At 40.1% G+C, this 21,737-nt stretch overlaps 1 protein-coding gene across 3 annotated transcripts in view; it reads right to left on the bottom strand.

The window, feature by feature from the left end:
- Window positions 1-1,855: 1,855 nt before the first annotated feature.
- Window positions 1,856-21,737, bottom strand: part of SF3B1 (splicing factor 3b subunit 1) — a 350,612-nt gene continuing 330,730 nt past the window's right edge. For 2 of the 3 annotated variants that reach the window (XM_049773170.1, XM_049773171.1), the window contains 19 exons: window positions 17,188-17,425; window positions 15,565-15,777; window positions 15,007-15,128; window positions 12,898-13,095; window positions 12,472-12,573; window positions 11,772-11,951; window positions 10,480-10,566; window positions 10,103-10,373; window positions 9,043-9,188; window positions 8,807-8,953; window positions 8,262-8,387; window positions 7,659-7,880; window positions 6,775-6,957; window positions 6,161-6,272; window positions 4,499-4,619; window positions 4,120-4,251; window positions 3,394-3,666; window positions 2,551-2,767; window positions 1,856-2,322 (listed from right to left, as the gene is read on the bottom strand). In XM_049773170.1, the coding sequence (XP_049629127.1) occupies window positions 2,164-2,322; window positions 2,551-2,767; window positions 3,394-3,666; window positions 4,120-4,251; window positions 4,499-4,619; window positions 6,161-6,272; window positions 6,775-6,957; window positions 7,659-7,880; window positions 8,262-8,387; window positions 8,807-8,953; window positions 9,043-9,188; window positions 10,103-10,373; window positions 10,480-10,566; window positions 11,772-11,951; window positions 12,472-12,573; window positions 12,898-13,095; window positions 15,007-15,128; window positions 15,565-15,777; window positions 17,188-17,425 (3,249 nt within the window). In that variant the 3' untranslated portion in view covers window positions 1,856-2,163. Of the gene's footprint in view, window positions 2,323-2,550; window positions 2,768-3,393; window positions 3,667-4,119; window positions 4,252-4,497; window positions 4,620-5,010; window positions 5,081-6,160; window positions 6,273-6,774; window positions 6,958-7,658; window positions 7,881-8,261; window positions 8,388-8,806; window positions 8,954-9,042; window positions 9,189-10,102; window positions 10,374-10,479; window positions 10,567-11,771; window positions 11,952-12,471; window positions 12,574-12,897; window positions 13,096-15,006; window positions 15,129-15,564; window positions 15,778-17,187; window positions 17,426-21,737 lie in introns of those variants that run through there. The other variant, XM_049773172.1, reaches the window with a different exon arrangement.

Raw genomic sequence — 21,737 nt, 5'->3', positions numbered from 1 at the left:
TTTCTTGTTTCTGTTTCCTCAAAGACTGTGCATCTCAGTAACAAGTCCACTTGAGATGAAGTAGTCCTCCTTTACTGCCATTACAGAGATTTCACAGAAATAGCAAAAATGCAAGCAAACAAAAGCGATAAAGAACTAACATGAAAACCTGACAATTTTTTCAAGATTAAAATTTTGGCTTTGCCGGGCCGGAGAGATAGCACAGCGGCGTTTGCCTTGCAAGCAACCGATCCAGGACCAAAAGGTGGTTGGTTCGAATCCCGGTGTCCCATATGGTCCCTCGTGCCTGCCAGGAGCTATTTCTGAGCAGACAGCCAGGAGTAACCTCTGAGCACCGCCGGATGTGGCCCAAAAACCAAAAAAAAACAAAACAAAACAAAATTTTGGCTTTGCCACCTAGTTGTTTACATGACTGGCAATTATTCTAATTAAATCCAAGGTGAAGTTTCAATGAGGATTACTTTTTGTTACATTCTCAGAATAGAAAGATTTTTAACAGTTGTATTACAGTGACACACTGTCACAAAGAAATGACTTCAATTTTGGTCAGCTCAAGCTCAATATGAATTTTGGAAAGATTTAAGCCTATCAAAAGTCACTGTTATCCTAAATCTTCAAAACTGATCTCGGGGCCAAGGAGTGACTCAGAGCACATGCTTGACTTATGTCATGTTCAATTCCAAACACAGCTCCCAAACAGAGTGTGATCTCTAAATCTCAACATTAACGAAGAACAGATCTGAATTTGACCACTAACAGCTTCATGACTGTGGCAGTCTTGTTCCACTACTGCCTATTATTCAGGGGTACAAATAATCACAAAAATACTATCTGTAAAAGAACTGAAAACAAATATTGACATAAATTTTAAGCCAAAAAAACTCAGGCCCTTGACTCTTATTTTGGGCCACACATGACTATGTTCAGGAATCATTCCTTGTAGATTAGCTCAAGGGACTGTACGTGTTGGGAACCGAATCTGTCAAACCACATGATAGGGAAGTACCCTCCTTAAAACTGAAAGCTTGATTCTGCTAAAAATCAGTTCACTTAGACTTGACAGGATGCTTGTCATAGTAGCACCATTGTGAAATACCACAGACTGATCACTGGATGTTCCTCCCTGACACTAAAAGGGCCATCTGAAAGAAACAGTGGCTGGGAAGCATTAGGTGTTCAGCAAGTACTTCCTGAACACAATTGAGTAGTGGCCTACGTGACAAGCAATCCAAATTGTCTCATTCTTTTTGGCATTACTTATTTTCTGTCCCCACTGACAGAAACCAATTTTGTTATGGGGGTCACATTCAGGAGTGCTCAGGCCTCTGAGTACAGGAGTGATTCTCCTGGTGGTGCTCCAGGGAACATACAAGCCAGGAATCCAACCAGTGTTGGCAGCATGCAAGCCAAACACCTTACCCTTTACTCGCTGACCCTGAAAGCAGTTTTTCAAGTACAGAAACCTTCCCCAACTCACTTCCCAAACAGACTTGTCATGAGTTAGACTTGACCTAAATCTCTTTTTTCAAACATGTTCATAAAGCATTTTGAGAAATCAGAGAATGAAAGGCGCTACATAAATACAAAGTAATTTTAAAGACAATTCAGCTAAGATATTATGTTATCTCTGGTGGTGGAACAGTTTGAGGAAACACTCCAAAGCTACTTTAAGTTACCAACAGAACAATGGAAGTTTGACAGATGCCACTGCTTTAGTTTATACTCTCCGCTAGCATTCTAGAAACCAGGTGACAGAAAATGAAATAAACAAAACCAATGATTCTACATAAACCAATACTTTATCAAAGATTCGCATTTTACAAGTCATGTTCAAAAAACACACACAATTTAAGCATTTTGTACACAAATGTTTATTTCTTAATTAAACATTCCTTTCAAACATAAGGAATGAGTTCTGTACTTCATAAAGATGAATTAAAAATGAAATCCCTCCAGTATAGTATAATCACTGTGTTCTTGGTCACTACTGGCGCGGACAACTGAACATCAAAACAAAGACAGGCTATTTAGAAAACATGCTACTGGGTTTCTAGCTCTTCCTCTAGGACCAGTTCTAACGCTGATCTGTAAGGTTTAAAGTTTACATCACCAAACTGAAGCAAGTTTAAACTGTGATACAGCTTTGCATTAAACATGTAACAATTATAAGATATAGTCAAGTTCATAACGAATATAGGTGTTCTTATCATCATTGTAGATTCGGGGATAATGTGCTATGAGAGCATCTTGTGATCCAATGTAGATGGAGTTGTAAATTTTCCAATACACGTCTCTGACTTTTCGGGCTGGGTGGAATAGTCCCTAGAATAATTAAAAGGTCACATCATTTTCATTTTCAAGAATATACATAATTTAATACAAGTGGCAAGTTGTAATGGTAGGATACAAAACAAAACAAAAAACCCAAATCATCCCCCACCCCATCACAACCGTTTCCCCTTACTGAAATCCCTCCAGGGGATCCATTTATTTCCCACATTGAAAATTAGTACATGCAAATCCTCATTAAATATTTAATCTTAAACTTACCTGTAAACAATACTGCAACATTCGACATGGTCCAATAGCAACTCTCAGGCCCTCCAACGCTCCCATAACTGCCTGGATTACATGGGGAGATGTCTCAAACACATTGGGCCATACATAGTTTAGTAAGTGGTTCAGAGAATCTTCACAACCAAATCCATACACTCCAAGGGACATGTGCTGGACCACCGCACTAGCTGTCTGTCTGTGTACAAGGTCCCTAAAATGGAGAGGGCAGAAAGACAGTTTGTTAGGAGTGTCTTAGAAATATTCAGCTGCTCGCTGAAAAGTTTTAATTACTAATCAGGTTCTGTCATCCTTTAATGCAGAAAATTGCTATAGAACAACTTGATAAAACTTGAAAACCTCTGCTTTAATGATTCAAATAAAATTAGAGCTCAAGATAAGTCATATTTCCTAATTAAAAGAACATAAAAGAAAAATGATAAAGAGGCCTGACAAATGCTCATTTTAGCATACTAGTATAAAATGGAAACGAGTTGACCCAGGATGGATCTGGGTTCGATCCCCCTAACCCAGGAGCAATTTCTGAGCGCATAGCCAGGAGTAACCCTCAGCATCTCCGGGTATGACCCATACACCAAAAAATAAAAATAAAAATAAAAATATATAGCCCATTACACATTACTTGAGGAAAACCAGTTGTGTGTTGTTGGTTTTTTTTCAATCCAGGAAAATCCCATGTTTCCCCTCTCACAATGCTCTAAATTTCTTCAAATACAAACTTACTTCACTAAAATCTTAAAACTCTAGACTTGTTCCGCTTCTTTAACTGCGACATAACAGGTCAAAGTTCCAAGCATTATCACAGTTCAAGTCACTTACCTATCCATTAAAGCGTCTTCAAGTAAGGGTGTTACCGCGTAGATGTAGTCCTTTCCCATTTCACCAATATATTCAAACAAGAAGGAAAGTGACTTCAACACTCCGTTCTGAACATTCAGTTCGGGAACTCTGTATTCGTTCATTAAGGCAGGCAGAACTGTGAAGGGTGAGCATGTCTCAGCAACAATAGCGATTGCTACTGTGGTGCACACTCTGTTTTGCCTTTCCTGAACTTTGAGGTTGTTTAGAAGTGTAGCCAAAACATCGTGAGGACTGGGGAGAGGGAAGTGCAATAAATAAGATTATAGAACATTTTCCAAATAAAATACACAAAGGAGACTCTGCAAGTGGAATCAGTACTTTTATGGTTAAATATAGCAGCTGTAAAACATTCTGCAGAGAAACTCAGAAACCCCAAATCTACCTCTTTAAATCAATGCCCCCATTCCTTCATTGCCTGTCTCTTGTTTACAATGAATTTCAATAGATGCAAATAACCATAGTTCATCTTACTTAAAGTCACATTAACCTAAAATTAACTTACTTTATAAATAACAAGCTAAGCAATAGCCTAAACAGGATCAATGAAAACTTAAATTATTCTAATGGCTTTCATTTATTTAAAAAATTTAGAGCCAACCACTAAAAATAAAAAGTCAAAGGTCACAGGTTATATGATTTTCTCAACTGCATTACTGTGTGTGTGTATTTTAAATAAATACTTACCCAATGGCCTTGGCAATATAACCAAATGTGTTGACTGTGGCTCTGCGAATAGCTTTTTTGTGAGCTTTTAAAAGCTCCAAAAGCTCAAAACAAATCCTCATCCATTCTCTTGCAGATACATATTCAGCACCCCTAGTTAAAAAGAGAAGTTTATCAGTGACAGACATTGAAGGCAAATTTGCAAAATTCAAGACATGTTTATTAAACTGATTTAAAAAAACCCACAAAATTTCATCTTAAAACTGTATAGCCACCAACTAAAATTTCATTAAGATATTGACAGCAGATAACACCAACAGGAAGTAAATTTTAAGTAAATTTAAAAGATTAAATGTCAAAGTCAATATTGATTATAAAAATATTTAGGTGATTTGCTCACCTGTCAGCAATTCGTCCAACAAGATCGATACAATTTTCTTGGACTTTTTCATGTCTGTTCTTTAAGATAGGGGTAAGTCTAGGTAGCAAATCTTTAATTGGTGGGGTCATCTTATGCATACCTATATAACAGAAATAAAGACACTATCAATTAGAACGCTAGCCTTTCATCATTTTCATCATTTTACTTAGCAATTAAATACATGTGATTAGGCATATATATCAACATATTCAGCTGCCTAAGGAAAGAGAAAACCCCAGATTCTGAACATACTCAGAATTGTTCTTAACTGCTTATTAAAAACTCGATTATGCACAGAAATAAAATAAATTAGTGAAGTGATTTAAAGATGATGGATACTCAACAACAAAAAATTCTTATTTGTTTCTGAGATGTATTTGGTAAACTGATAGCAAATATGGGGACAGCTTATGTTCTGGCTATATGCCACAAGAAAAGCCAGAAGTTGACATGTAAATTAAAGCAAAATTTTCCAGAAAGGGCCCCCTTACCCTTTAACTGCAAAACAAACAGATCTCCAGTCTCCCTGCAATGCAGGGCATACTTGGATGGTATTTACACCTACGAAGAGAGAAAAGAGGAGGCAGCTGGCAGGGGCTCTTGCTCTAACTGGGATTGCTTGCTCTCATTCTCTCTCCTTTGCTTTACCCACATTTCCCTGGTGGACCACAAGGCTTACAACTTAACTCCCTACAAACGAAACCCAACACCGGGCCAAAGCAGATTTTGCCAAGTAGTTATTTCCAACTACAGAGGAAAAGACTAAGTAATTATTATACTACAACTCTTATTGGGGGGAGAGGGAGGCATCCCACATCAGGTAGTGCTCATGGTTACACCTAATGATGCTCAGGACTATAGGATATGGGATGCTGGGAACTAAACCTGGTTCAGGTGAGCAAAAGGTAAATACTAAATACTCTGGCCCCAACTTATCTTCTATTGCATAAAATATTCTTTCTATAATGAGAAGCAAGAGTCTAGCTATCACAACCAGTTGTTTTAACCTCCTGTTATTTTGGCCTGTAAACCTTATACAAGTTACTTTTGACAATAGACATGTAGTACTGTAAAGGAAAATTAAACCTGGGAATATGTTTGCTTCATTTTATGCCCTTAATGAATAAAAGCTTTGCTTTCCACTTCCAAGATCATTTTGAAATGTACTGGGACTTTTATCCTGGGCTAGAGAACTGAATAGTTTGGAACACCAAATATAAACACTTGAAATAACAATTGTTCAATTCACTTTTCATCTGGATTATACTCCTTGAATTTGAGAGTATGCAGACAAATTTGTCAAGCATAATATTTACAGATTTCTGTAAATATATTTGTTTGTCCTGATACTGTCTTCTCCCCCCTCTATAATATTTTCTGGGTAAGTAGACCCTATTTCAGTTAGGATCCTTTGAGCTGTGATTACTCCCTCTTAGGAACCCTACCATGACTTTTCTAGTTTAAACAGGAAACTAGTTTTGGGAGGTAGTTATGTGTGACAACCCCTGAACTGAACAACTAGAAGTACTTTTAAAAAATTAAGTGTCCAGAAATCTTTGCTCAACACCTAAATATGTCTGTATTTTTAAGCAAAAACAAAGTTAAAGTTTAAAATTCTTACATGGCCAGCAAATTTCATACCTATGACATTTACGATGGCCTTCAGTGCTCCAAGAATGCTGCCCAATACTTCAGGATACTCTTCACCCAAATATTCATATAAGACAACACCTAAGTGCCCCATCAATTTTTCCTAGAAGAAATAAAGTTGCAAAGTTAGCATGACATGAAAATGTCAGTGTCGACAGGCCTTGCTTTGCCAGTGCATGTGTCAGTTCACACTTGTGCTCCACGTGTATCACACACAAACCTGATGCCCTGATGGGTCCCCGAGCACAGTGATTTCAGACTACACCTCAGCCACCTATAAGCACCACAGGAAAGGGTGCCTGGCCTCAATGTTTGAGTGCTTTGGCCAGGAAGCGAAAACACCACCATTGCCACTGTGCACACAAAATGGTGAGCCACATTGTACCTTATCTAAGAGTGCAAGTACAACTCTACAGGCACTTGTGCAAGCACTACAACTGAAGGCAAAATTCCTTGGGCATTATGGCCTCATGCTGTAAACACAGCAACCTGGTGTGCAACTATAAACACACATGCAAGCAAAGACTGTGTACAAGTCAAAGGGAAGGGAGATGTATAGTGAGAATAAAAATATATCATAAAGAAAAACTGCTACAGAACTTTACCTCTTGACATGTTTTCATAACAACTGCAGTTCGAGAAATCAAGTCAGCCGCCTGTTGCCTGACCTTTGCTGATTTGTTGTTTAAACGCCACAAAACTGTACCACAGATCTGAGGCAAGTAAGGTTTAACTCGTTTCCCAAGAGCATTGACCACTGTACCAAAGCCGTTCAACATTACTGAGTCCTAAAACAGTAAAGTTAAAAAAAATTAACATGCTTGGAGGATATTCTTTAGTAGTAAACATATATTTTAAAAGTATTTCAAATTGGGGGGCCAAGAGATAGCATGGAGGTAAGACATTTGTCTTGCATGCAGAAGGACAGTGGTTTGAATCCCGGCATTCCTATGGTCCTATGGTTCCCTGAACCTGCCAGGAACGATTTCTGAGTGTAGAGCCAGGAGTAAACCCTGAGCGCTGGCTGCCGGGTGTGACCCAAAAACAAACAAACATACAAAAAAAGTATTTCAAATTACATTATTTTTTTACTGATACTGATCACTTCAGTGGCTACAGAGATAGTTCAACAGGGGGGCTGGAGAGAGAGCAAAGCAAATAGGACACTTGTCTTGCATACATCTAACCCAAGTTCAATTCCCAGCATCCCTTATATATAAGATCCCTCAGCCCCAACAGGACTGATCTCTTGAGCACAGCTGTGTGTGACCACGAAATAGTTCAACAGGTAAGGTTTGCTGATCCGGGTTCTATTCCTGGCATTACATATGGTCTCCCCGCCCTTCCAATGCCATCACCGCTATTAGGAGGAACACTCAGGACCCCCACTCCACCCCCCAAAAAACAAAAACAATTCACTTTACAAGTAAATTGCTTTTCTTAAAATATAAAGTCATTCTAATCTGGTTTTAATAACCAGTATAATTACCTCTGTGGTCTGTTCTTGAAAAGCATACAGAATGCCGTCAATCAACTGTTCTTCAAGTTTATGATCAATATCAGCTGCTCCCAAATTGCCCATGATTTTCTCAATTGTCTCCATCACCATTTTTCTGTACTGCTCAGCTTCATCTTTTAGATCATCCACAATTCTGGATATAATTTCTGCTGCACCTACTTTATTTGCTAACTCTACAGTAGTATCAACTAACTAAAGGGGAAAGAAAAAAAACTATTTACTGCTTTTCCATGAAAACAAAGACATGATGAAAAATATCAAACACTCTAAAGTTAATATTCAGCTAAGGATGTGGAAAAACAGCTTTAAAAGTCCAAATTTTAAAACTGTACTATGTCCAAAATTTGTTTAAATGGACTCTACGCATCAAGGTTGACTTTAGATTAAACTCTATTTACATTTCATATATTCAGATAAGGTATTTAACTCATTAAGCAAAGAAAATAATTTTCTTTACTAGTATAATTAGTAATTAGTATAATAAATTGGAATTTATCTTGAAATGCAAGTCAAATTGAAGCTGAATCACAAATACACACAGGCCTTAATTGAAAGATTTGTAAATATACTTACCTGTCGGTAATTTCTTCTGTCCAAAGCCATTCTGTGTTGCCAAAAGTGTTTAAAAAAAGGAGGAAGAATCTCTGTTTTAATGTAGTTTGCCTCTACACCATCTGTTCCACAACACTGTTTTACCACCTAAAAGGTTTTAAAAAAAATAGTAAACACACATGCAGTAGTTTTTATCATTTCTTTTAAGGTTTTTGTTTGTTTGGGCCACACTTGTTGGGAGGGGTCCTGGGTTATTCCTTGCTCTGCACCCAGGAATTACTACTGGTGTTCTCAGGGAACCATACAAAATGCCAGGGATTGAATCTGAGTCAGATAAGTGCAAAACAAACACCCTACTCGCTATACTATCGCTCTGGCCCCATGTGGTTGTTTTTAAGGTAAGGAGAGTAAGAAAACTTCGGTTATTGGTGGAGGGACACTGACAATATAGGTAAGTTTAAAACTGGAACCCCAAGTGCCTCAAACCTGTTATGGTACCTTGAAAAAAAATTCTACCTGAATCATGACAGCAAACTCAATTTAGAGAACAAAGTTTAAACAATGACCTTCAGCACAATTTTCTTCATTTCTTCATCAGGAGACTGGAATTCTCGAATAAGAATTAACATCACTTCTCTGGTGTAGTAGTTGGCATATTCAGCATCCATGAGCGGGATAAGATACCCAATAGCTTTTAAGAAAGCAGCCAGACCCTATTTAAAAATAAAAACACATTAAATTAGATTGCAGTAGTCTGATATCAGAAAGAAGAAAACCAAGAAAATCTAACTGGTAGACCTACCTTCCCTCTATGTTGGCGGATACCCTTCCACAGAGGCTTTAGGACAGAATCAAAAGATTCAATACCATACGGGGTGGCTGCTTCTGCCAAGGCAGCAATAGCTAAAGCACTAATGGTTCGAACTTTCTGCTGTTCATCCACAAGACCTGTAAGATCAAACATATTAATTCAACCAAGCAACTACCACATTTCCCCGCATATAAGACGACCCCCTAATTTTGCAGTTAAAACAAAGGTTTAAGCTTATATTCGCTGTATCAGACAGAACGTTCCTGTGCTGCAACTGGATGTACCACAGTGAGCCAATCACAACAAGCAAAGGTTCAAAGGTTATATACTGTAAGAGACTTCCTCTTTGACTCTGGCCAATCTGAGCAGGCTTTTTTTTTTTTTGGGGGGGGGGGGACACCCATTTGATGCTCAGGGGTTACTCCTGGCTATACGCTCAGAAATCGCCCCTGGCTTGGGGGGACCATATGGGACACCGGGGGATCGAACCGGGGTCCGTTCCTTGGCTAGAGCTTGCAAGGCAGACACCTTACCTCTAATGCCACCTCACCGGCCCCTGAGCAGGCTTTTTATAGCGTAGATTCGGGTCCAGAACATTGTCTACTTTGCATGCATAAAAAGCCTGCTTGGATTGGCTGAGTTAGAGAGGCGGTCTGAGCAGCCTTGCAGTGATTGGTGCAGGATCGAGTTGGAAAATTCATTTTGTGGCAATATTCAGAAATTTTCATTTAGCGGCACATTGAAACATTTTTCGGGATATACTCGGCGTATAAGACAACCCCAGATTTCGGTTGACATTTTTTTGTTTCAAAAGTCATCTTATATGCCGGAAAATACGGTACATTTGGGTAATCCAGATTCTAGCAATTCTACAATGAAGTCAAAGTTCAGAAGCTGTTCCCATGGAGCTAAAAGTCAGTATGAATTCAGCCTACCTGCAGAGAGAATACTGTAAACTTACAGCCTTATTTCCACTTAGTACCAAATCAGTAGCCTACCATTTCAAAATACCTATTTGAGAAAAAAGTGAAAAAAGAACACAATAACTTACCGTGCTCAATGATTTCAACTAAACTTCTGAGATGAGGCAAAATGGCACAGCCCATGAGAATAGCTATTTGCTGGACGATCTTTATGCCAGTGTGTCTTGCTTGCCAGGACTTCTTACTTTTGCACACAGCTTTTAAAAAGGGCAGCAATGAAGGAATGCCCAGGGCAGAGGCTACAACAGCAAAAGCTCTAGCCGTTGTGTTACGGACATACTCGTCCATGTTGTCTATATCAGGTCTCATGGTAGAGATCATAGTAGCCAGACCAGCAGCCTAAAGGGAGAGAGGAAAAAAAGATTAACTCTCTGACATTTCTATAATCAAGTAATACCATCAACAAATACAAATTCCCTTCTCTAGAAATAATGTATATGCTTACCTTTGCCAAATTAGAAATGATCTCTCTGCCTTCAACTCTAGCATAGTAGTCTTCATCAATCAACAATGGTTCAATGACCACCAGGATCTGAAAGAGAAGAAACAATATGTTCACAACAATACCTGTAGCAGTCATGTGACTGATGTAAACAGGCACTAAAAGCTTGATCAACAACTTATCCAGGGACAAATTAAAAATGTAGAGATGGCGGGACCAGAGATATAGCACAATGGTAGGGTGTTTGCCTTGCATGCGGCTGACCACAGGGAGGGACCCAGTTCGAATCCCAGCATCCCATTGGTTTCCTAGCCTGCCAGGGTGATTCCTGAGTGCAGAGCCAGGAATGACCCTGGAGCGCCTAGTTTTAAAACTATTAAAAAAAAAAGAATGTGGAGAGGGGGCAAGTTGGGAATCACTCCTAGAAGTATTCTCAGGGTTACCTGCAGTGCTAGAGATGGAACTAGGGCTAGCAAAACAACAACAACAGGGCAGCATGGAGGTAAGGTGTTTGCCTTTCATGCAAAAGGACAGTGGTTTGAATCCCGGCATCCCATATTGCCTCCCGTGCCTGGCAGGGGCGATTTCTGAACATAGAGCCAGAAATGGCCCCTGAGCGCTGCCAGGTGAGACCCCCCCCTACCCAAAAAAACAAACAAAAAAAACCCACAACAACAACAAAAAGAAAGAAAAAAAAAAACAACCACCACTGACTTCACCTTTGTACTCTCTCTGCTGCTCAAATTAATTTTATTTAACAATGTGAAACCCTCATAATGCAAATAAAAATGTAAAACTATTAACCACAACTAGCAAACATTCATGTCAACGAGATAAATTTCTAATTTACAACTATAAATCATAACTGTTCCCCGAAAAAATGATTTTGTTGTTGTTTTTGGGCCCCACCGAGGGTAGTCAGGGGTTGGTTAATCCTGTCGGCTCAGGGGACTAACAATATGAAATGTCGGGAAATGAATAGTTTGGCTGAATGCAAGGCCAACACCTATACACAGGGCTCTTGTGCTGCAAAGATGATCCTTAATATAAATTACATGGTACACAAAAATACACTGTCATCCTAATCCCTATTATGTATAAATATACATGTATGTACATTTGTGTGTAACAACTGTACAGTACAATATAAACTTATACAAAGAAAAAAGTCAGGTCTGAGGATCTTGAAAAGGGATCAGTTACTCTAAAATTTCATAACTGGAAATATGCAGGCAAACAAAACTGTAAATTCCTTTTACACCAAATCCTAATGAATACTTCTTAAGAGAACAAACCTTATGCACATAAGGTCGAACCAGGTCATCAAGTTTGTACAATATTCTGTCGATGACTTTCACAAGTAAGTGACGCTCCTGATCTTCAAGTGTAGGAGACATCAGCAGAGGAAGAATCTGATTGAACAAAGGCCCAGCTCCAAATTCACGTGCTTTATCAGTAATTTGACGCAATGCAGCCTAATGGGTGGGTTGGGGAGGAGAGCAAAGAAAAGTATACTTCTTTAAAATCAATCATTTTGAATGCAAAAAGATTACCCAATGATTTTCAGCAGCTCAGTATTTTACTGTAAACTTCCTAAGGCACTTCACAGAAAATAGTTTGAAGTCATTCCTTCAAAATTATTGAGGTTTGAATTCCTAGGACAGGGTACAATGTTTTCAGTTGATTTAAAAAAAAAGGAGTACGTGGGAACAATGAAATGCTAAGGAAGTATGTAAAATTCTCTTTGTTTCCAGTAAATGTTTCCATTTTCTAGTCATATTTGAAGCTAATACAATTTCTCAATGGTTCCATTAACCACCTTTGCATTTTTAGTATGTTTTACATTTTTTGAACACAAAAGAAAATGTCATTCTTACCATCTTATTAGAACAAAAGTCTGACTATATAGCGAAAAGCCATCTACTCATCATCCCTTTACATGCCTTTAGTAGAGATAAAATTAAAATGAATATGGTCTAATTAAATGATACTTACCTTTCTCATTGGAGGTGTTCCATTCTTAATTTTTAAAAGTAACTTCATAATTTTTCTCTCTTTTTGCTCTTCTGGACTAAGTGTTGATTCATCAACATCAACCTAAGAGTAAAAAAAGAAAAAAAAAATTAGGGTGATGTGATATTTTAACTCCCAAAATAAGTATCTCTTTCGAGCCAGAGAGAAAGCTCAATAGGCTGAGCATAAGGGGCCTCAGTTTAATCCCTGACTCTTCTTAGAAGCAACCCCCAGCCTGAGATAAGAGAGCCACCAGCTGTGGTTACCTAACCAAGAATGGAACAACACTTTCTTTCGGGGCTTGGAAATGCAGTTCAGCTGCAGAGAGCACTTGTGTAAGGTGCAGGTTTCAAACCCTAGCACAACACAACCACACACAAAAAGTAATCTCTCTTTACTGTGACTTACCAAAAGTTTATCGAAGTACTGAATGTCATCGGGCTTTAAAAATGGTAGGTTTCCTGATGGTTGGTCATTAACGCTCTTCATCGTCCTATCTTCAGTTTGCATGTGGAAACCAGTCATACCACCCAGAGGTGTTGGTGTTGCGGTCAGTTTTCGAGCTGGCGTTCGAATAGGAACATATCCAGCGGGAGGGGGAAGTACCTAATACAAGGAAAAGATACAAGTACTTTGTGCTCACTACAAGGAACAAAATATTTGTATTTTAAATATTTATTTTACAGTGAGAGCAATAGCACAGCAGGTAGGGTGTTTGCCTTGCCCTGCACGCGGCTGACCCAAGTTAAATCCCCAGCATCCCATACTGTCGAGAACACTGCCAGGAATGACCCATAAATGCAAAGCTAGTAGTAATTCCTCAGCATCGCCAGGTGTAGCCCCAAAACCAAAAAAAAAAAAAAAAAAAGTAGTGCTAAGACTGTGGAGAAATGTTAGTAACAAAAAATTCTGATCTCTTGGGGCCGGAGAGATAGCATGGAGGTAAGGCCTTTCATGCAGGAGGTCATCGGTTCGAATCCCGGCGTCCCATATGGTCCCCCGTGCTTGCCAGGAGCAATTTCTGAGCCTGGAGCCAGGAATAACCCCTGAACACTGCCGGGTGTGCCCCAAAACCACACACGCACACACACACACACACACACACACACACACACACACACACACACACACACACAAAATCTGATCTCTCAAATACTAGCCTTTAAAATACCACCAGCCAATGGCAAAAAAAAAAAAAAAAAAAAAAAAAGACAATTGTGATGTCAGAATCATACTCATGGTCATACGTAGTCGAAAAAAATAAAATATCAGCCATAATAATAATAACAATAAAATAGAAATAAGCTCAACAGAGTACAATAAAAGTCTCATTTGAATAATGAGGACTGGAACACACATCTTGCCTGGCAGAACCAAAGGTGCACCAGAGACCAAAGACCAAACAAAAAATAATAGAACTGAAAATCACATGTATGTTCCTGTACTAAATAAACTACTTTGTCTATGCTGGAAAATATCTCTCTTACCTTTTTGCAAATCCAAATATAATAGTAAATGTAGGTTTTAAAATAAAACAATAGGGGCCAAAGTTATAATACAGTAGTTATAGTGCTTGCCTTGTGTGTAGCCACCTGTGGCTTAATCCCTAAGACCATCATGATCTCCAACCTCTACCAGGAATGACCTCTGAGTACAGTCAGTAGTAAGCCCTGACCATTGCTGGGAATGGCCCAAACCCCAAAACTAAAAAAATTCCATTTTTGTGGCTAAAGCAATAGTACAAGAGTAAGGCACTTGACTTGCACATGGCCAACCAGGGTTCATTCCCTGGCATCCCATAATGTACCCAATCTAAGAGTAACCCCTAACCCCTGAGCATTTACATGTGTGTCCTATGCAATCAATGTTTACTCTAATCACTAAGTAGGTAAGGATTAAAAATTACAACTTTCTTTAATTCATTAATAAAAGTTCTACTTATCAGTAGAATAAGGACAATCAGGCAATCAATAGTAGATTATAGAGTCTAAATTCACAGCATTATGAGGAAGCTAGACGTTTTAACACAGCCATCATATATACTTGTAACAAACTCTAATACATATTAAATGGGGCTAAAAAAAATATCTGCATCTGAACTGCAACAAGTAATAAATTCATTGGCATAAAAACGCATGAAAGGTCAGCAGATAAGAGTGGTTTCAGTCTTAGTTATGACACTAGCTCTAGAATAGATGGCTTTTTTTTTTTTTTTTTTTTTTTTTTTTGGTTTTTGGGCCACACCCGGTGACGCTCAGGGGTTACTCCTGGCTATGCGCTCAGAAGTCGCTCCTGGCTTGAGGGACCATATGGGACGCCGGGGGATCGAACCGCGGTCCGTCTCCTAGGCTAGCGCAGGTAAGGCAGGCACCTTACCTCAAGCGCCACCGCCCGGCCCCGAATAGATGGCTCTTTAGAAAAAAAAAGAGTACCTGAATGTCAGGTACCTAAAAAACTTAACATTTCAAAATAAAAAAAAAACAAACTTCAAAAAATAAACTAAGTCACTGCTATCACCTTGTATCCTTCTGGGAACATAGCATCCAATTCCTCATCAGAAAGGGGGCGATTTCTCTCGTCAATTTCTCTCTCCCATCTCCAGGCCTGAAGCTGTTCAGGAGTCATGCTCATTATGTGACCTACAAAAGAAGGGCAAAATTTCTCAATCTATAATGCAAGACTTTATCATTAGATAAATATGGGCTATGCCTGTAAAAATCAATTCTAGTATTTAACTACTTTTTTGGGGGGGCCAACACCCAGTGATGCTCAGGGGGTTACTCCTGGCTATGCGCTCAGAAATCGCTCCTGGCTTGGGGGACCATGGGGGAAGCGGTCCGTACTAGGTTAGAGCGTGCAAGGCAAATAGCCTACCATTTGTACCACCGCTCTGGCCCCCTTGTATTTATCTATTTTTAGAAACTAACCAAAACGTTTTACCATCCTATTATTCTTATATTCTATATATTTTTATATAACACATAGGTTTTAATAACACACACAAACTTAAAATTAAAAAAAAGTTAAAACACCTGGGGAGTGGGGAGAATCATTTCCAATGAAAGATTAATGTACCTGGAGTTGGGGTGGCCATGTTCATGGCTGGTGTGCCAATTGGGGTTTTCCCAGGAGTCAGAACAGGAGTGCTTCCACCCATCTGACTTGCTGGTGTTTCGTCCCATCGAGATTTTCTTTTACTGGCTCCAGGAGTTGGTGTTTCGCCAATTGAATCTCCACCTCTATCAGTTCGAGGTGTCTCTGCCCATCCACTTCCATGTCCAGGAGTATCTTTAAGAAGAGTAAAAGTAAATGAGCCTGAAGTTCTTGCTACTTTTACACTCAGAACTTAATATTTATTTAAAAGGATTTTGCACAACATTATTAATTGCTGCACTAGAACAACTAAGAAAGTATGAAATCAACCTAGATGTCCAATGACGGATTATGAAGAGATGAATGTGTACACTATAAAATACTATATAGCTGCAAGGAACCATGAAATCATGTAATTTTCTGTAACCTGCTTGGAACTAGAAAATAACATATTGAGTGAAGCAAGCCAGTAGACAAACAAGATGATGCGTCTACAGAATAACTGGATAAAAAGTCAGGGATCTGGTTATACTGGTGACGTGAGAGTGTTATAGCTATAAATCCAAATTGCAGATTCAACAACACTAAAACATGAAATCTAAGCTGCAATCACAGAGCTTTGAATGTACTGTGTAAAGGGGGCAGACAGAGATGAAGGGAGGCTGACATTGGTGGTGGGATGGATATTGAAAATTTATATACCTAAAATTCAACTGTCAACTAAATCACTTTTTTTTTGGTTTTTGGGCCACACACAGCGACGCTCAGGGGTAAATCCCAGCTATGTGCTCAGAAATCGCTCCTGGCTTGGGGGACCATATGGGACGCCGGAGGATCAAACCACAGTCAGTTATAGGTTAGCACGTTCAAGGCAAATGCTCTACTGCTTGCACTATCACTCCGGCCTTAAATCATTTTTAAATAAATTATTTTAAAAGCTGAGTTATTTACCATTGTCCAATAATTATTCTCAAATTTTAATATTAATGAAATTCACCAAGTTCAAAAACACAATATTCCTAAAATGAACCTCATTTAAAGTTTTATGTTCTATTTGATACTATTTGATACTCCACTACTTTTCATTGTTCCCAGATTATAAAAAACCAATAGTAAAGAAAAGGTAGACAGCCTTTTAAACCATCCATATAACAATCCCAAGACAGTTTCTATACATAAACTTCTTTCATTTCTTCATAAAATTGGAATTGTTCTTAAACAATTTAGCTTTAGTTCTTTTCATTTTTAAAGCATATCCCCAAATTATTAACAACTCCTTATAAATTTTGTAGTAACAAGTCCCCACTTGCTATAGTTCACGTACTCAGTTAATAAAATATAGTTTTAGATAAAAGCGTACACTAAGACTAAGACAAACCTAAATTAGAAGAGAATGTGTCACAGGATTCAAGCAATATAATGAAAAAGTCTAGTTGTAAATACTATAAATGGTTGAGCAAAATTATAAAGACACTAAAAACTATCCATATATCTCTAAATAATCAACACAACAAAATTTGTCATGTTCCCCAAAGAGCTAATTTACCCATGCTTATGAAAATATTTCATCATGTGAATATTTCACCCAAATTGCACTATAAATACCTCGTTCCGTTTTGGGGGTCTCATCCCATCTGTTTTTGCGAGCACTAGAAGTTGCACCTCCGTGGCCTGGGGTTGCATGGCCCGGTGTATCGCCTCGTCCAGGAGTAGCAGCTCCTGCTGGTGTGTGACTAGGTGTAGGGTCCCATATTTTTGAACCTGGGGTTGCTCCTGGAGTCTCACTTCCCTTCGCACGGCCTGGTGTCTCATCCCATCTCAAGGAAGGAGTATGTCCAGGGGTCTAAAGAGAGCAGAATGGCACTCACATACCTACCCATTCACATTCTAGTGAAAAAAAAAAAATTTAAACTAAAAGTTTTGTTTTTTTTTTTTTGGTTTTTGGGTCACACCCAGTGGCACTCAGGGGTTACTCCTGGCTCTGCGCTCAGAAATCACTCCTGTCAGGCACGAGTGACCATATGGGATGCCGGGATTTGAATCACAGTCCATCCTCAATCGGCTGCGTGCAAGGCAAATGCCCTACCGCTGTGCTATCTCTCTGGCCCTAAATTAAAGTATTTTAAGAAAAAAATGTTGGGGCCGGAGAGATAGCATGGAGGTAAGGCATTTGCCTTTCACGCAGGAGGTCATTGGTTCGAATCCCAGCGTCCCAAATGGTCCCCTGTGCCTGCCAGGAGCAATTTCTGAGCCTGGAGCCAGGAATAACCCCTGAAAAAAACGCACACAGACAAGGAAGGGAGGGAGGGAGGGAGGGAGGGAGGGAGGGAGGGAGGGAGGGAGGGAGGGAGGGAGGAAGGAAGGAAGGAAGGAAGGAAGGAAGGAAGGAAGGAAGGAAGGAAGGAAGGAAGGAAGGAAGGAAGGAAATGTTTCAGTTCTTGACTATTAAGACTATTCGACAGTGGAGAGAGGTCAACACTGGTGGGTGAATGGCCCTAATTCACTGTCACTATATGCCTGAAATACAATTGTGAAAGAATTGTAACTCATAATGGTCTCAATTAAAAAAATTTTTTGGAGGGGGAGTTCGCACCCTGCATAGCTCAGGGGTTACTCCTGGCTCTATGCTCAGAAATCGCTCCTGGCAGGCTTGGGGGACCATATAGGATGCTGGGATTCAAACCACCATCCCTCTGCATGCAAAGCAAATGCTTTATCTCCATGCTATCTCTCCGGCCCCTCAATAAAAAAATTATTGAAAAAATAATTATTCAACAATCCTATTTTGCTTGTTCTTCAAAAGCCCACATTCTCCCTTGAACATACCTTACTTGGCTGTCTATTTCTTTGCTTGCCTATTCCCACTCCAGAGGAACCTTTGTACTCACCTCACATCTTTCTAAAATTCAATCAATTTTTGTTTTTGCTCTTGTTTTTGGGTCACACCGGCAGTGCTCAGAAATCACTCCTGGCAGGCCCAGGGAACTATATAAGATGTCAGGATTTGAACCACCATGCTATCTCTCCGGCCCAGCCTTTATGCTTTTAAGAAGGAAAATAAAGAATACTGGGGGGCTGGAGAGATAGCATGGAGGTAGGGCATTTGCCTTTCACGCAGAAGGATGGTAGTTCGAATCATGGCATTCCATATGGTCTCCCAAGCCTGCGATTTCTGAGCATAGAACCAGGAGTAACCCCTGAGCACTACAAAACCAATAAAATAAAATAAAGAATACTATGTTCAGGGCTGGAGAGATAGAAGGATGTAAGGTGTTTGCCTTGCATATAGAAGGATGGTGGTTCAAATCCCGGCATCCCACATGATCCCCTGAGCCTGCCAGGAGTGATCGAAAAACCAAACCAAACCAAGCCAAAAATAATAATATGTTCTAGCATAAATACAAGTAAATATAACTTAAAATTTTCATTTGGAACAAATGGGGAAAATCCTAGTTCAGAAGAGAGAGATAACTCAAAGGGTTAGCACATATGCTCTGTATGTGAGATTAGGTTCAATGACTCCTGATATCACTGGGTCCTCCAGCACCACACAACACTGGGAACAATGCCCTAGCACCACAGGGTAGGTGTACTCCCCTGCCCCCAAAACAAAGCACACAATGATTCTGGGTAATGAATATTGGGACATGCCCACTACTATACCCAGGGAAAAAGCACTCAGGTCTGTCGAATCTGCCAAGAATTTCAACTTTAAATATACTACCAAAATTGGGATTTAGAGATATGGACATGTGCTCTCACCAACAAAACCCTTTTAAGAATGTGTGTTACCTATGCAATCTGAAAACCAAACATCTTAAAGCAGCCTATTATTTCAATCCTTGAGATGAGTTTACATTTATTGTTATTATGCCCCAACTAATGCTGTCAAGATTAATGAAGATTAAAAGTAAATTTAACAAGTCAAAGGTTCCTGGTGACTTGAACAGACAGGAAGGGCGTGATCAACATGTGACAGTGAAGAATTCAGTAAAGTCCATATCCTATCAGAACAGCTAGTGACCGTTTAAGAAAACAAAATCTGGGGCCGAAGAGGTAGCGCAGGGCATAAGGCATCTGCCTTGCGCGAGCTAGGCTAAGATGGACCGCTATGGTTCCCCAAGCCAGAGGCGAATTCTGAGCGCATAGCCAGGAGTAACCCCTGAGTGTCACTGGGTATGGCCCAGCCTCCCCCCCAAAAAAAAAACAAAATCTGTATTTAAATGACTCCACATCCCATAGGTTTTATAAAAAGCCTGTAAATATTTGTTTCAAAAGTGGACATTCGGGGCCGGAGAGGTGGTGCTAGAGGTAAGGTGTCTGCCTTGTAAGCGCTAGCCAAGGAAGGACCGCGGTTCGATCCCCCGGCGTCCCATATGGTCCCCCCAAGCCAGGGGCAATTTCTGAGCACTTAGCCAGGAGTAACCCCTGAGCATCAAACAGGTGTGGCCCGAAAAACCAAAAAAAAAAAAAAAAAAAAGTGGACATTCAGGGTCCCAAGAACTTGAGTTAAGGCACCTACTTGCCTGCAGCTAACTCTGGTTGGATCCCAAGAGTATCACCAGAGGTAAACCCTGAGCACAGCCAGGAATAAAACCTGGGCACTATAGGGTGGGGCCCAAAATCAGTAAACAAATAGAAAAATAAAGCAGGAGTTCAGTGATGTGTTATTTGCATTGCAGTCTTAAGGCTTCAAGTTTGAACTCTGCACCTTCACCCTCCATGTTGACTACATTCCTGAAGGCAATGCATTTGGAAGTCCTAACACGTTAGCCAAGAGTACAAACTCCAGCACATGACAATCATGTGTTCAACTTGTGCAGGCTCTGCCATGTACCCAACCAAAGTGGGACCTCTGTCATCACAACCAACAGGGGCAGCAGAGAACTGAATGTTCCTACAAACACAAAAATTCTATCAAGCAGGGCCAGAGAGATAGAAAACCAGACAAGGGGACAGAGCGACTGTGCAGTGGTAGGGCACTTGATTTGAATGCAGTAAACCGAGTTCCATCCCAAGTATCCTGGGATGGAGAGATAGCACAGCAGTAAAGCATTTGCCTTGCACGCAGCCAACACAGGATGGACCCCAGTTTGAATGCCAGCATCCCATATGGTCTCCCCCAAGTCTGCCAAGAGTGACTTCTGAGAGCAGAGCCAGGAGTAACCCCTGAGCACCGCCAGGTAGGAGCCCCACCCCCAAAAGCTACCCCAGGTATCCCAAGAATAGATCCCCAAGTATAAAGACAGGAGTAAGCTCCGAATATAGCCATATATGGCCACAAAGTCAAAAACAAAATTCGAGCAAGAATCTTAACTCTTTTTGGAGGTGAAGGGTCACACCTGGCAGCACTCAGAAGTTACTCCTGGCTCTGTGCTCAGAAATCACTCCTGGCAGGCACAAGGGACCATATAAGATATGGGGATTCGAACCACTGTCTATCTTGGATTGTCTGCATGCAAGGCAAAAGCCATACCGCTGTGCTCTCTCTCCAGCCCCGGATCTTACCTCTTATTCTATGTATATTTTCTGGTCCTGAGTATTTTTAGTTCTTGTTCTTTTTTAAAAAAAAAAGATTTGAGGACTGTTTTGCTGCAAGTTTCCCTTGCAAGCAACCGACTCAGGACCTAAGGTGGTTGGTTCGAATCCCGGCGACTCATATGGTCCCCCGTGCCTGCCAAGAGCTATTTCTGAGCAGATAGCCAGGAGTAACCCGAGCACTGCCGGGTATGGCCCAAAAACCAAAAAATAAATAAAGTTTTGAGAACCATAGAGATAGCATAGCAGTGGGGCATTCGCCTTGCAAATGGCGGACCCAGGACCAATGTTGGTTCAAATCCTGGCATCCTAGATGGTCCCCGTGCCTGCCAGGAGTGATTTTTGAGTACAGAGCTGGAGTAACGCGTGAGTACCACCAGGTCTGGGACCCCCCCCCCCCCAAATAAAATAAAATATCTGACACCTTAGTGTGCAGTGCTTACTCCTGGCATTATTAAGGGACTTTATGTGGTCTGAGACCAAACTGAAGAACATACAAGGCAGCACTTTAACACTTGCACTGTATCTGTGGCCCAATTTTAGAACTACTGATCCTGAAGTACCTCTTAAATATCCAGGTAAGCATGTCAGGTCCAAGAAAGAGAGAAGTAGAAAAA

Source organism: Suncus etruscus, chromosome 5, assembly GCF_024139225.1.
Source record: "Suncus etruscus isolate mSunEtr1 chromosome 5, mSunEtr1.pri.cur, whole genome shotgun sequence".
In the NCBI taxonomy this organism is placed as follows: Eukaryota; Metazoa; Chordata; class Mammalia; order Eulipotyphla; family Soricidae; genus Suncus; species Suncus etruscus.
Note: the sequence above shows the minus strand (reverse complement) of the source record. Positions and strands in the feature narration are given on the sequence as shown.